The sequence below is a fragment of the Monocercomonoides exilis genome (assembly GCF_001643675.1).
Source record: "Monocercomonoides exilis strain PA203 chromosome Unknown scaffold5-2102611, whole genome shotgun sequence".
Lineage (NCBI taxonomy): Eukaryota > Preaxostyla > Oxymonadida > Polymastigidae > Monocercomonoides > Monocercomonoides exilis.
Window position 1 is genome coordinate 1800275 of NW_027150550.1, and position 12102 is coordinate 1812376.

At 35.0% G+C, this 12102-nt stretch overlaps 2 protein-coding genes across 2 annotated transcripts; both read left to right on the plus strand.

Annotated features, from left to right (window-relative positions):
- Positions 1 to 54: 54 nt before the first annotated feature.
- Positions 55 to 6300, plus strand: MONOS_1547 (uncharacterized protein; the record flags this gene model as incomplete). Its single annotated transcript, XM_067868347.1, has 13 exons — positions 55 to 62; positions 331 to 460; positions 521 to 634; positions 725 to 772; positions 808 to 2249; positions 2283 to 4166; positions 4419 to 4429; positions 4501 to 4628; positions 4669 to 4704; positions 4769 to 4901; positions 4963 to 5031; positions 5121 to 5669; positions 5915 to 6300. 13 exons carry the CDS (start codon positions 55 to 57, stop codon positions 6298 to 6300), a joined length of 4938 nt encoding a protein of 1645 aa, XP_067734441.1.
- Positions 6301 to 6525: 225 nt separating this feature from the next.
- Positions 6526 to 9837, plus strand: MONOS_1548 (uncharacterized protein; the record flags this gene model as incomplete). The annotated part of the gene is made up of 4 exons (XM_067868358.1): positions 6526 to 6784; positions 6871 to 6896; positions 6946 to 8367; positions 8455 to 9837. The coding sequence occupies 4 exons, from the start codon at positions 6526 to 6528 to the stop codon at positions 9559 to 9561; spliced, it is 2814 nt and encodes a 937-aa protein (XP_067734442.1). The 3' UTR covers positions 9562 to 9837.
- Positions 9838 to 12102: the final 2265 nt, after the last annotated feature.

Sequence of the window (12102 nt, forward strand, 5' to 3'; positions counted from 1 at the left end):
ATATATAAATGTAGATATGTTATAATATTAGAATTTAGCAATTATTCAATGGATATGAAAAAGTATAATTTATTATTTATTATGATGAATCATTTTTTATTTATTGTTTAATGAATCAAATGGATCTCCGCAACAGAAAATATCATAATTGTTTTAATAATTTAAAATTGGTTAGCGCTAAATATATATAAGCAAATTTTTAGCATTTACATTAAAAATTATTTTTTAGATAAATTCTGTTCAATTTATGCTTAGTGAAGTACAATCGTATGCATTTTTCATGCACATTATATCTTTAATTAAATTATTATTATTATTGTAACATTTTAGAACCTCACGACAGAATTATTACCACATTTCAAATCTTCAGTTTCATCAATCAGGATTATTTTTTGCTGTAAGTCGAGGGCAAACATTAGATATCTTTTTTTTCGACAACGAGCATTTATTGCAATGCGATGTTTGAAATGCATATGCATTTTTTCTTCATTATATTGAATCTTTCATTTTTTTTTGATAGTCTGAAAGTGGAATGAACTGTGCCATAAGGCCATTTTCATCAACATCATTCGAATATCATATCGCATCATTCGAATGGATAGAAATGCATACGAATTGTTCATATTATATCCTTGTTCGATTTCCAAATAGAAATTCTTTTTGCCTGTATGAGTGCATATTTTCAAATTGAATTTAATTCGGGTTAGTGTATCTCTTTTATTAGAGCCTTCGCGCAAGATTACAAGAGTCATTGACCTCAAAAGTTCTGGTAGTGCTTTGACTTGTTCAACGTATTTTTTGACAAAGGAGATTCATTTCCCATTAAACGCTGAATCAAAGGCAAAGGATACATCATCAGCTCCATTGTATTTCTCAAAGCTGTCTGCATTTTTATCGACTCTATCAGGAGAACAAGAGCCATCTGAAAATAAAACATCTGAGGATCTGACCGAACAAGTTAAAGAGTTAACTGAAGTCAAAGCGAAAGAGAATTTCATGAAAGAGTCTGATCAGCCACAAGAAATGCAATTTCTCAATGTTTATGGATTTGATGCGGACAGTCAACTCCATCAGTGGAAGATTCAATTTCCATCAACAGGGAAATTAAAATTGGATCAAAGTGAGCCATGTCAAGCTATCTTGTCAAAAGCTGTCAGAATGAAAGTTTATGGCAAGTTTACGGCAATTGCATCGATAAATGTTAGCAAGAGCAAAACAATAATCATTGGAGGAACAGACGAAGGATTGATATACCTATTTGATTCAGCAAAGCTTGTACGTCCGTTTATTCGGCTGCTTATTCCTCCATTTTCCAGCATCAATTGCTTCGATACGAAACTATACGATGAAGTATTTGCGAGTTTAAAGAAGAGAGAAGCAAGATTTTCTGTGAAGCCACAGCGCGAGCAAGTGAAGAAAAACGATTCCGTAGCAGGATATAGCCGTCAGTTTTCAACGAAGATTAGCCAGCTTATCGTGGAAGAAAACACAAATCACCTTTTTGTTGTGTTCAACAGCTGCATCGCAAAAATCTATCTGACCGAAACACTTTCGCGATATCTTTCTCTGAGTGACACTTTCGACTATCAGAAAATTGTGAAGGAGTTTTCTCCGTTGTCAGCTTCCAAGTCAAGTATTGCAACCGCATTGTGTGTTGTACTCGAAAGCTGGCTGCTTTCTGAATTCCAAAGCCGAAGTGAAAATCAGGATAATTCAGACTCATTATCCTCTTCTTCACTTGGGCTGGCACAATCTCAACTATCCCCCGAAACATCCGCTAATTCTTCTTCTTTCATTCCATCTGAACGAGCTTTGCCTTCTCGATCGTCAATAGCCCTTACTTCTTCAGTGAACATACCGCTGTCAGAGACATTTCTGTCTGGGCCTGTTGTTTTGTGCCCTTCTTTCTCGACTCTTCCTTCTTCTCTCGGCTTTTCTTCGATTCTTTGCGTTCCAACGACTGTTGGGATTGTATGGAGTGACCTTGCTTCACATCTTTGTCTGTCATGCGATAAACAGTCAAGCGAAAAAGGAAAAACTTCTCTTTTGGAACTGTTCAGGAAAATGGGAAGCTCCAATGAAGTTGCATCACAACGCTTTCATAAAAGCAATGAAATAACAAAAATAACTTCATTTTCAGATAGATCTGTTTATAATAATTTTGCTCCACATAATCTGTCTTTTCATGCCAATGAAGTCTTATCTCCTTCATCATTAACTCAATATCCATCCAATTCATCTCTTCATCTGTTTAATAATCACTTTCCTTTTCTTCTTTTAAGTTTCTTTTCCTCACAGTTTGCTACTAACCTCTTCCATATCCACCAAGCAGCTTATCAATTTGGTGAAAAGGAGTTAGCTGGTCAATTAGCAGACTCAATGAATTGGCTGAATCGGCGTTCCCGCCGCTTTGCTGGATCGTCCGAATGGGGTGAATGGAATGCAAATGACAGTCATGATATGGAAGACGAAGAAGAAGACGAGGAGGAGGAAGAAAGAAGAGGGGACGGACATATGGAAGGATTAAACGATGCTAATAATTTCATTGATGGAGCCGATGAAGATGTGGAATCTGTGACTGAAGATGATGAAAACGGTGATCCTGATGACTTTGATGCAGCGTCAGAAGGAAACGATGATATTCTGGGCATTCAGAGAATAAGAGCCAGCATCCGAAGAAAGCAAAGGCAAATAATGGCTCGTAGGAGCCGGCAGAACGAAGTGACATTTCTGGTGGGAGATTTAACTGTTCGCCCAAAGGAAATTCCTCGTTTTGTTTCTTTGCCTTCAAATCGGATCGATACTGCTGATGTTTCAAAGAAGATAGTTCAGCTGCCAATAAAATTTACAGATTTGAAGTTGGGAAACGTTGACTTGCTGGAAGAGAATCATTCTGATGATGAAAAAGAAGAGTCGGGCGATGAAGAAGAAAGCGAAGATGAGAATTATCTTTTTGAAGAGCTGATTGAAGATGAAGACGGATCTGTTAGGCTTTTGCCTTCTTCAGTCCCAGGAGACACATCCAATTCTTCTGAAAGTGCAGCTTCAACGACATCTTCTTCTGCAACTTCATCTTTGGTACAAGCCGAGCAGATTTCTGATGTAATAACAGATTCTCTGTTATGTTTCGACACAAAAAGGCAGCAATCACCAGGCAACAAAGAAGCTACGAATGCTACTGAAGAATCAGATGACAAAGAATCCATTCATAAAGACAAAGAAGTATCCAAGCCACAAGCAAAAAAGTCAACAAAGCAAAAGAACAGCCTCATCACATCGTATTTTCAGCCGCAAAAACCAGTTAAATCGGAGCAAAAACAAACAGCTTCAAAAAATGCTCAGAAAAAGGATAAGCCGATTGCTGCAATAAACTTTGAGCAAATGGACATATTCCAAGCAATGTTTCTATTTCTGGAAGCATATGCCAGAAACGAAAGCGTTAAAGCAGCCAAGCTTTTGAATTTTGCTTCGCCGATGGCTTTGTTTTACAGCTTTTTAAAGCATACAACAGCTCAGTTTTCGAAAACAAGCCTATTAAAATCAGAGGAAGCAATCATGAAAACTTCAAATCCACAATCATCTCCAACAGCAACTTCTTCGATGTCTCCTCCTCGTCCGATCATTCTTTCGCCTTCGTCCATTTCAAGTTCAATGACAAACGCTCCATCAACTTCTTCTGCTTCTTCATCTTCACTCCCTGAATCATTTTCACTTCAATTTCTGAGTTCATTTCATTCTTTTCCAATTCACCTTCCCATTTCGTATTTTTGGCCCTGCCTTCATCCTGCATTTGCGTCCCCCACCGCTTTGCAGCTGTTTCGCGATTTGGTCAACCAAAGCCTTTTTGTCTATGACACTCTTCTTCATTGCTGCGAACAGATTAGAACAATTAAGTCAAACAAAAACAAAGTTTCAATGAATAATTCTTCCCTTGGCTTAAGCCGCTTTCGACCGTTATCAAACACAACCGTTCCATCAACAATCGATATTATGCCCATGCAGCCACTTCCTCCTTTTCAAAGGACCTTCTTCAATTTTCCTGAAGAAGCATTTGATTTTTCATGCCCAACATTTATTGCTCCTCATCCATTAATCCCAGGAGTATTTCTGGTGGCTTCACAAAACACCTCTCAAGAAGATTCTATTGTACTTTTAGTACAACAATAGTTTTTAGCTCTAATGCCTTGTGCTCCTTTCTTTTTTGAATTCGATTTTTTTTATGAAAATCAAAATTGAAAGTTGTTCAGAATAATTTTAAAAATTTTAAATTTTCTCAACATGAGCAAGAAATTCTAGTTGAATAATAATTTTCACTTGAAAAATTCTTCTTGTTTTCTCCAATTAAGATATTTGCAGAATGTTATTAAAAACCTCAAACATTGCTGTACCATATTTTTATTTTTATAATTTTTTAAAAGTTTGTTTTTTCGTTTTTTCCGACTTATTTAAAAAGGATTTCTTTTTTTAATGTTTTGAATTTTTTAATTTATTAATGGATAGTTGTTTTTATGGAGCAGAGATGCCCAAATTGTCTTGAAGTAATTGCAATGAATTTTGATCTTCATGTCAATTTTTGTTCAAGGCATCGAACAAGATGCGACAAGTGCGGTCAGGTTATGGAAAACGATGTGTGTTGCTATTGTTTTTGTTTTTTTCACATTCTTTTAGAAAGTGGAAATACATCAAAACACTGTTCATAAAGAAGTTTGCTTTTTTCATTAACAAAAAACATTTATCACAATATTTTGTGTTTCTTGTTCCATAAAAGGTTCCTTGCCCACAATGTGATATGCTCATAGATGCTTATTTTTTGGAAAAGCACAAAAAGGATGAATGTCAAAATAGGGTTATTGGACAATGCCCTTATTGCAATATTGATCTTTTCCTTGACAGTCCTCCAAGTTATGCTTCTGCTATTGTTTTTAATGAAATATTTATTTATTTTTTTCTTTCATTGCATAGATCATGTTGAGGATTGTGGAAATAGAACAGATATTTGCGAACAATGCAATAATCGAGTTAAATTGAAAGGTATATCATGACAACCAAGTGCAATTGTGAGTAAAATTCTTGTATTTCCATATTTTTATTTCTTTTTTCTTTTTTATGTTTCATTTTAGATATGGATCGTCATTTAGAATCTGGATGCAAAGAATATTTAAGTATTCAACCTCGTCCAATCCGGCAAGGCTTAAGGCTAAAAAGCTCCGGAATTTTGTCAGCCGAAGATTTCTCATTTTTATGTCCACTTTGCCAAGAAGCCACCTTTAGCACTCGGAAAGAAGCTGAAGTGCATATATCACATGAATGCTTTCTGAAGGATTATTTGAAGCAGTGGGAGTTAGAGAATGGGAAAAAAGCTGCTCCGCTTCCATTCACAGTCGATGCAGAAGGCGAACGTGTTTTTGTTCCACAAGACATTGCGAAGACAAAAGTGAGCAAAGAGAATGAGACAAAAACTCAGATTAGCAGAGTCGGAAGGGGAGCAGGGATAAGAAGAGACGCTTCAAGAGGCACTTCATTGAATCAGAGAGCAGCTGGCAGACGCGCTGCTGTTAGACAGAACGTGGTTGGAGACAGAATAACGTTGTTGTCTGAAGAAACGGGAATGTCGACAAGAGAGCTGTTGGCTGCAAAGGAAAGAGAAAAACGGTTTTTTGCTCAAAGAGGCATGCGAAAAGCAACTGTGAATTTGGAGTTGCAATTTTTTAAAGAGTTTTTTTTATTTGTCATTTTGGATGATTTTTCTGGGGTTTATTTGTTATAATCAATAAATTGTTGTACTCTTAATTTGATTTTGTCTATTTTTTGGATAATTTTGTGGCATCTCTTTATTTTTCTAAATTCAAATTTTTTTTTCCATTTATACTTTTATTATTTAATTATTTAATTATTTAATTTGCATTTCAAAAAGGCCGAAATCCTGCTCCACCAAGGCAACCAGCCCCTCGTTTTGCGCGAGAAATAGAGAAACATGGAGGCGACTTGTACAAAAGTGCACATCGATTGGGCGTTGACAGAGCAGCTTCAGTTCCGATACGAGCGCGCCCAGTGCGAAGCCAGAATTTATACGTGCCGCCGGCAACACACAACATCGAACTGAATCGAGATCAAAAAATAGCAAGAGCTTCTCATGCTGCTCCAAAGACTGTGGCAAAGCCAGCGGCGAAAGTGATTGCTCAGCCAAAAACAAGGGCGTATTATCATCCTCCTGCTTTGGGGGATCCAAAGAAAAGAGCGGTTAATCCGAAGACACATTCAAAACCTGCTCCAAAAATACACACCATTTTCGGTACATAGATATTGTTGTTATTTTAGCTTTTTTCTTTCTTTTTGTTGATTACATTAATTTGGGGAAGTTATTCGTGGATTTTTTAAAAATATTGTGCAATTTTGTTTCATGCATTTCATTTTATGCAGTTTAGTTTTGTAATATTTATGTTAAAATTTCTTGTTGGTATTGTTTTCAGAAATTCTTTGAAATGATACTATGGGTCATTTTGATCGATAAACGTTTTTCTCGAAATGGAAACCGAAGAGCAGAACAATTGCGATAAAAATGTAGAGGAATGCTACAAGAAAGCATTTAGCCAGCTTGAAAAGGATGGAAAAATTACTCTTGAATCATTATCTCAAATTGAATTTCAAAACATTGAGAACAGAGAAATTGAAAGATTATTCGAGGAATCTTCCATAAACAAAGATGGGCATATGGACGAACATGAATTCTACACATTTATGCAAAAAATTGCAGTAAAACAACATAATTCTTCCGAAAATGATGGTTTAATCAGTTATTTTGCTTTTATTCAGTTCTAATAAATACTGCGTTTTATTTTTTCGAACCATTTCTCAATAATTTTATTTTAGATTCGCCTGCTGTTTTTAATTTTATGGTATATCTTTTCCTCTTCTTGCAAAAAATTATATTTATCTTTTTTAAAGGAAAAAGAATCTGTTGAGAAGAATGAAGCTGAAGAAAAACCACATCCATCTGATAACCTTGAAAAAGAGGGAGACGACGCTGATCTTAAAGAATCTTCAGTTGAGGAGCCTTCCGATTCTCAGGTTGAAATTGATCCTGAGAATCAAAAAGAAGAAACCGCTGACAAAGAACCAAATATCAGTGAGGAAAAAAAGCGCGCAGCAGAAATTATTATCAGTACTTGGAAAGAAATGAAAAAAGTGTCTGAAGCAAAAGCTGAAAGGGCAAGATTGAAAAAAGAAAAAGAAGATTTAAAAAAGGAAAACGAATCTTCATCCAAAGAAGAAGACATTAAAAAAGAAGACACATGCGACCTTGATGATTCTGATGCTATTGACAATAATGACATGAAGACTGAAGATGCAACAAATAGCACTAATCAAAATGAAGGGGATAATGAACAGAATAAGAAAAAGACGGAAGACAGAAAAAAATCTAAAGATAGAGAACTCGAGAATGAAAAAAGCGAATCAGAGCACGCAGAGGCAGAAGCTCAATCATCTGATATGTCCAAGTCTTCGAGCGAAGAATCTTCTGAAGAAGCACCTGCGATGGATGAAGCAACAGAATTACATGAAGAGAAAAAAGAAAGCGAGGAAAAAAAGAGCGAAAATGAAGAGGAAGCTGCCCAATGCGCTGACCAAGCAGAATCAACGGAGGCTGAAAGCAAAGTTACAGAAGATAACCAAACTGAAGAAATAAACGAGACTTCAAACGAAGCATCAAATGAAGCTTTAAATGACACAGCAAATGAAACTTCTAACGAAACATCAAATGAAGTGTCAAATGAGATTTCAAATGACGCTTCAGACAAAAACAATCTCGAAGAGCTCTCAAACATTCTTGCATCGACTTTGGAGCAGATAGCGTACTTGAAGCAATCACAGGCAGAAAATAACGCTGAATTTCGAACGACATCTCTGTTATTTGCAGCAGTTCAGCTGTGTTGTGAAGGAGGGCGGATTGCTTTGACTGAGGAGGAAGTTGAAGAAAGAGCAGAGCTTATTGTGAGGGCGTTTGGAGAGAAAGAGACGAAGAGAAACGAGAAGAGGAAGAGGGAAGAAGAAGGAGATGGGGAAGGAGAAGGAGAAGAGTTAGAAGTGATGGAGGTGGTGGAGAATACAGAGAAAGAGGAAGCAGACGCGGAGGAAACAAAATGCGAAGACAAAACAAATGAATTGGGCTCGAGTCAAATGCAAATGTTGAAAAAGAGGCTAAATGCGACTTCTTCAGAAGAAACGACTGAATTGTCAGGAGAAGAAACCACAGATTTGCTAGGTGCTCCATTGTTTGAGCTCAAAAAAGATCTTTTGAAAAGGACACTGACTCCATTTTTTTCGAAACATATTCTTTCGCTCTGTCACAACTTTCTTGTCGAAAAAGTGTGCTATTTATTTATTTATTTATTTATATAATCAAAAAACGTTATGATTTGCTGAATCTTTTGACATTGTGTATTAATCTTTTAGGCCAAGCAGGTTCTATCTGATGAGCAGCTTCCGTTCAGTGTGAGCCAAGCAATCAACAAGCAAAAAAAGCGAAAAGCAAATTCTCTTTCGTCCACATCAAGAAACCTCTCAAGCAGCAAACGGCTGGCTAATTCAAGAACTGGCTATCTGAGCAGCACCCAGGTGGAGCCTGGGTATTCGAGGAAGAATTCTCGAGATTCGCTCAGTTCGACGCTGCCTGCTTCAGCCAACAGCTCCTCCTCCAGCATGCTGTCTGCATCTTCATTCAATCCAAATCTCTCTCAGACTGTTCAATCCCCAAATTCTTCGTATTATTCCAGTCGCCCTTCACCAAATAATAGAAGAAGTGCTATGCAATCTTCTCCAAAGGATGCATCAATGCGTCCTATTTCATCCACACCTTCCAGCCGATTGAAATCTTCGACTGCTTCTCTTAATGCAACTTCAACTTCACTTGCGGCAACTTCATCATCATCATCATCATCATCACCTTCTTCTTCTTCTTCTGTCTCTCAACCAGCCTATGTCCATTACGACCGCCTTTCGTTTACTCGCTTCCATTTCCGGTTTTTGAAGATGATGAGGCAACTGCGCATTGACGACTGGGAAGATTGCCAGCTGTATTCTGTATCTGCCTCTGCTGCCCCTTCTACTGCATCGTCTTCTTTACGCATTTCTCCGATTTCTACTCGATCTTCTTCTGTTTCATCTCCAAATTATAATGCTTCTTCAGCCACTTTTGCTGCATCGCCGTATCAGACGGTTTCTCCTTCAGCTGCGTCTGAAGTGTCTCGCTGTAGCTCTGTTCGCTCAATGAACTCGGTACATGAAGAGAGAATTAGCGGCGAATGGGAAGGCGAAGAGATGATGGCTGAGAAAGAGGACGACTACGATTGTGGAAGAGGCATTGATCCTGAAGCAGATGAATGCATGTTTGAGAGGCAGATCCAAATGGAAAGGAAAAAGAGGCTGGAAAGGAAAAGGGCAGAGGAGAATCAAAAAGATCTATTTGATTGGGAAGAAAGCAAAAAATTAGCGCCGCCTTCAAATGCCGTGTGCCTTCCAACAATGGTTAGGCGAGTGGAGCGTCCTTCTTCGAAGAAATGAATAATCAGCGAATAACCAACCTTTTCTTTCCGACTTTCTTCTTCTTCTTTTATTTTTTTATCAGCAGAGAATTCGTTGTATTTTTTTATTTACTCTTCTTCTCTTTAAGTATTCAACGCGATGCAATCATCCGCTGAACTGGCACTTTTAAAAATCTTCATTTCAACTTATGATGTAGCTCATTTGAAGTTTTAGACTATTCTTGTGAATTATTCCTTTTTTCATTTCAACTTTTTTATTATTTATTTATTTAAAATATTTCATTATTTTCCGAAATATTCTCACTTTTTGGAGCACTCACAATTTTCTTTAACAGACATTCGAAATGAAACTTGGAAAAATGAAGATTCTTAACAAAATTTTTTCTCTTAAAATGAAAGACATTCGTTCATCGCATTCAAATGATCCATGATAAGATCATATATCAATATTTGCGGAATAGTATTTGCCACACTGATGCAAATATCAGTCACTTTTTTCAGTGACAGTCAATCGGATTTCATTTGAAGTGTATACAAAACAGTAAAACAATCTTTAAAATTTGTCCATGGTTAAAAGTTCTTATTACATGAATATTATGGAATTGGATAACAACGCACCACAATTCAAAGTCTATATTTTCATTTGTTCAACTGCTTATCATTCATTCATAAGCAAAATCAGCTTTTCAAACCTCCTGGTTTTTGAGATAAATCCCAAAATTTTCTGAATTCATTTTTCAAATAATTCGAAATTCTCCCAAAATGATCTATTCGATGTCTCATAATAACTGTTAAAAAAATCAAATATTTTTCTCTGAACAAAAATTTTCTGAGGAAATGAACAGAACAGAAATTAGCTTTTTGGATATTAATATTATGCACACAACAAAAAGATATCCAAAATTGAGAAGAAATTACTTCATAGAAGCTTTTTTCAAATTTTGCTATTTCAAGCATTCCAGGTTGGAATTTCACTTTTCTTAATAGGACGATATTTTTGGCTTAATGAATATTGTTCAACACTGTCGTATCAAAGATTATTCTCGTCTTTATTATATTTCTTTATTCCATATTGCACAGCAATGCCAGAATTATTAGGGTCAACTTTATAATGGGACTTTTTTCTTTATTGGCACATTTTTTGTTTTTGCATGCCAATCATTCAAAAAAGCTAGATGGACCTCAACACTCGGATGAGTGTGTTTATAAAACAAATACATTAAATTACCGGTTTGTTTTTTAAATTTTGTTTATTTTTCGTAGAGATATTGGTGATTATTCAAGAAATCATATTTTCCCATACAAAAAATTCGTTTCAAAATTTTCTCTTGAATATGAATCAATGAACTTTGAAAAGTGAAAATACAAATTAAAAATATTTTCTTCTTCATTTCAGTTTAAACATTTGCTTTTGAAATGGTTTTCATGAAATTTATCAATAAAATACTAAATCTCAATTCAATGACAAACAACCTTTGAAAAAACAACACTCCGAAAAAAGTTATGATTTCAAAAATAATCACCCATATAGCAATTTTTTATTCATTTTGAAGTGACTTTTTTCAGCCGAAGAAGCGTTTCACAAAATTTTGAAATACATTTTTAAAAACTACTAGCATTATCCTTTTAAAATTCAAAATCTTAACTTTACAACTTGTTTTTTCTTGATTTTTTCACATTTCAATTTTTTCTCAACATTCGAACACAATTTTAAAAATTTCTTTGTTGTTAAAATGAAGTGTTAAAAATAAAAAATATGATATGAAAAATGCACACTCTTATGAAGAAGTGTGAAAAATGTTGAACAATGAAATTTTATATTTGCATCAAACAATTGAATGGTCACGAAATTGAATGATCTGAGATCAAACTTATTCCATTTTGATGTGTTTGATGCAAATAGAAAATTTCATTGTTCAACATTTTTCACACTTCTTCATAAGAGTGTGCATTTTTCATATCATATTTTTTATTTTTAACACTTCATTTTAACAACAAAGAAATTTTTAAAATTGTGTTCGAATGTTGAGAAAAAATTGAAATGTGAAAAAATCAAGAAAAAACAAGTTGTAAAGTTAAGATTTTGAATTTTAAAAGGATAATGCTAGTAGTTTTTAAAAATGTATTTCAAAATTTTGTGAAACGCTTCTTCGGCTGAAAAAAGTCACTTCAAAATGAATAAAAAATTGCTATATGGGTGATTATTTTTGAAATCATAACTTTTTTCGGAGTGTTGTTTTTTCAAAGGTTGTTTGTCATTGAATTGAGATTTAGTATTTTATTGATAAATTTCATGAAAACCATTTCAAAAGCAAATGTTTAAACTGAAATGAAGAAGAAAATATTTTTAATTTGTATTTTCACTTTTCAAAGTTCATTGATTCATATTCAAGAGAAAATTTTGAAACGAATTTTTTGTATGGGAAAATATGATTTCTTGAATAATCACCAATATCTCTACGAAAAATAAACAAAATTTAAAAAACAAACCGGTAATTTAATGTATTTGTTTTATAAACACACTCATCCGAGTGTTGAGGTCCATCTAGCTTTTTTGAAT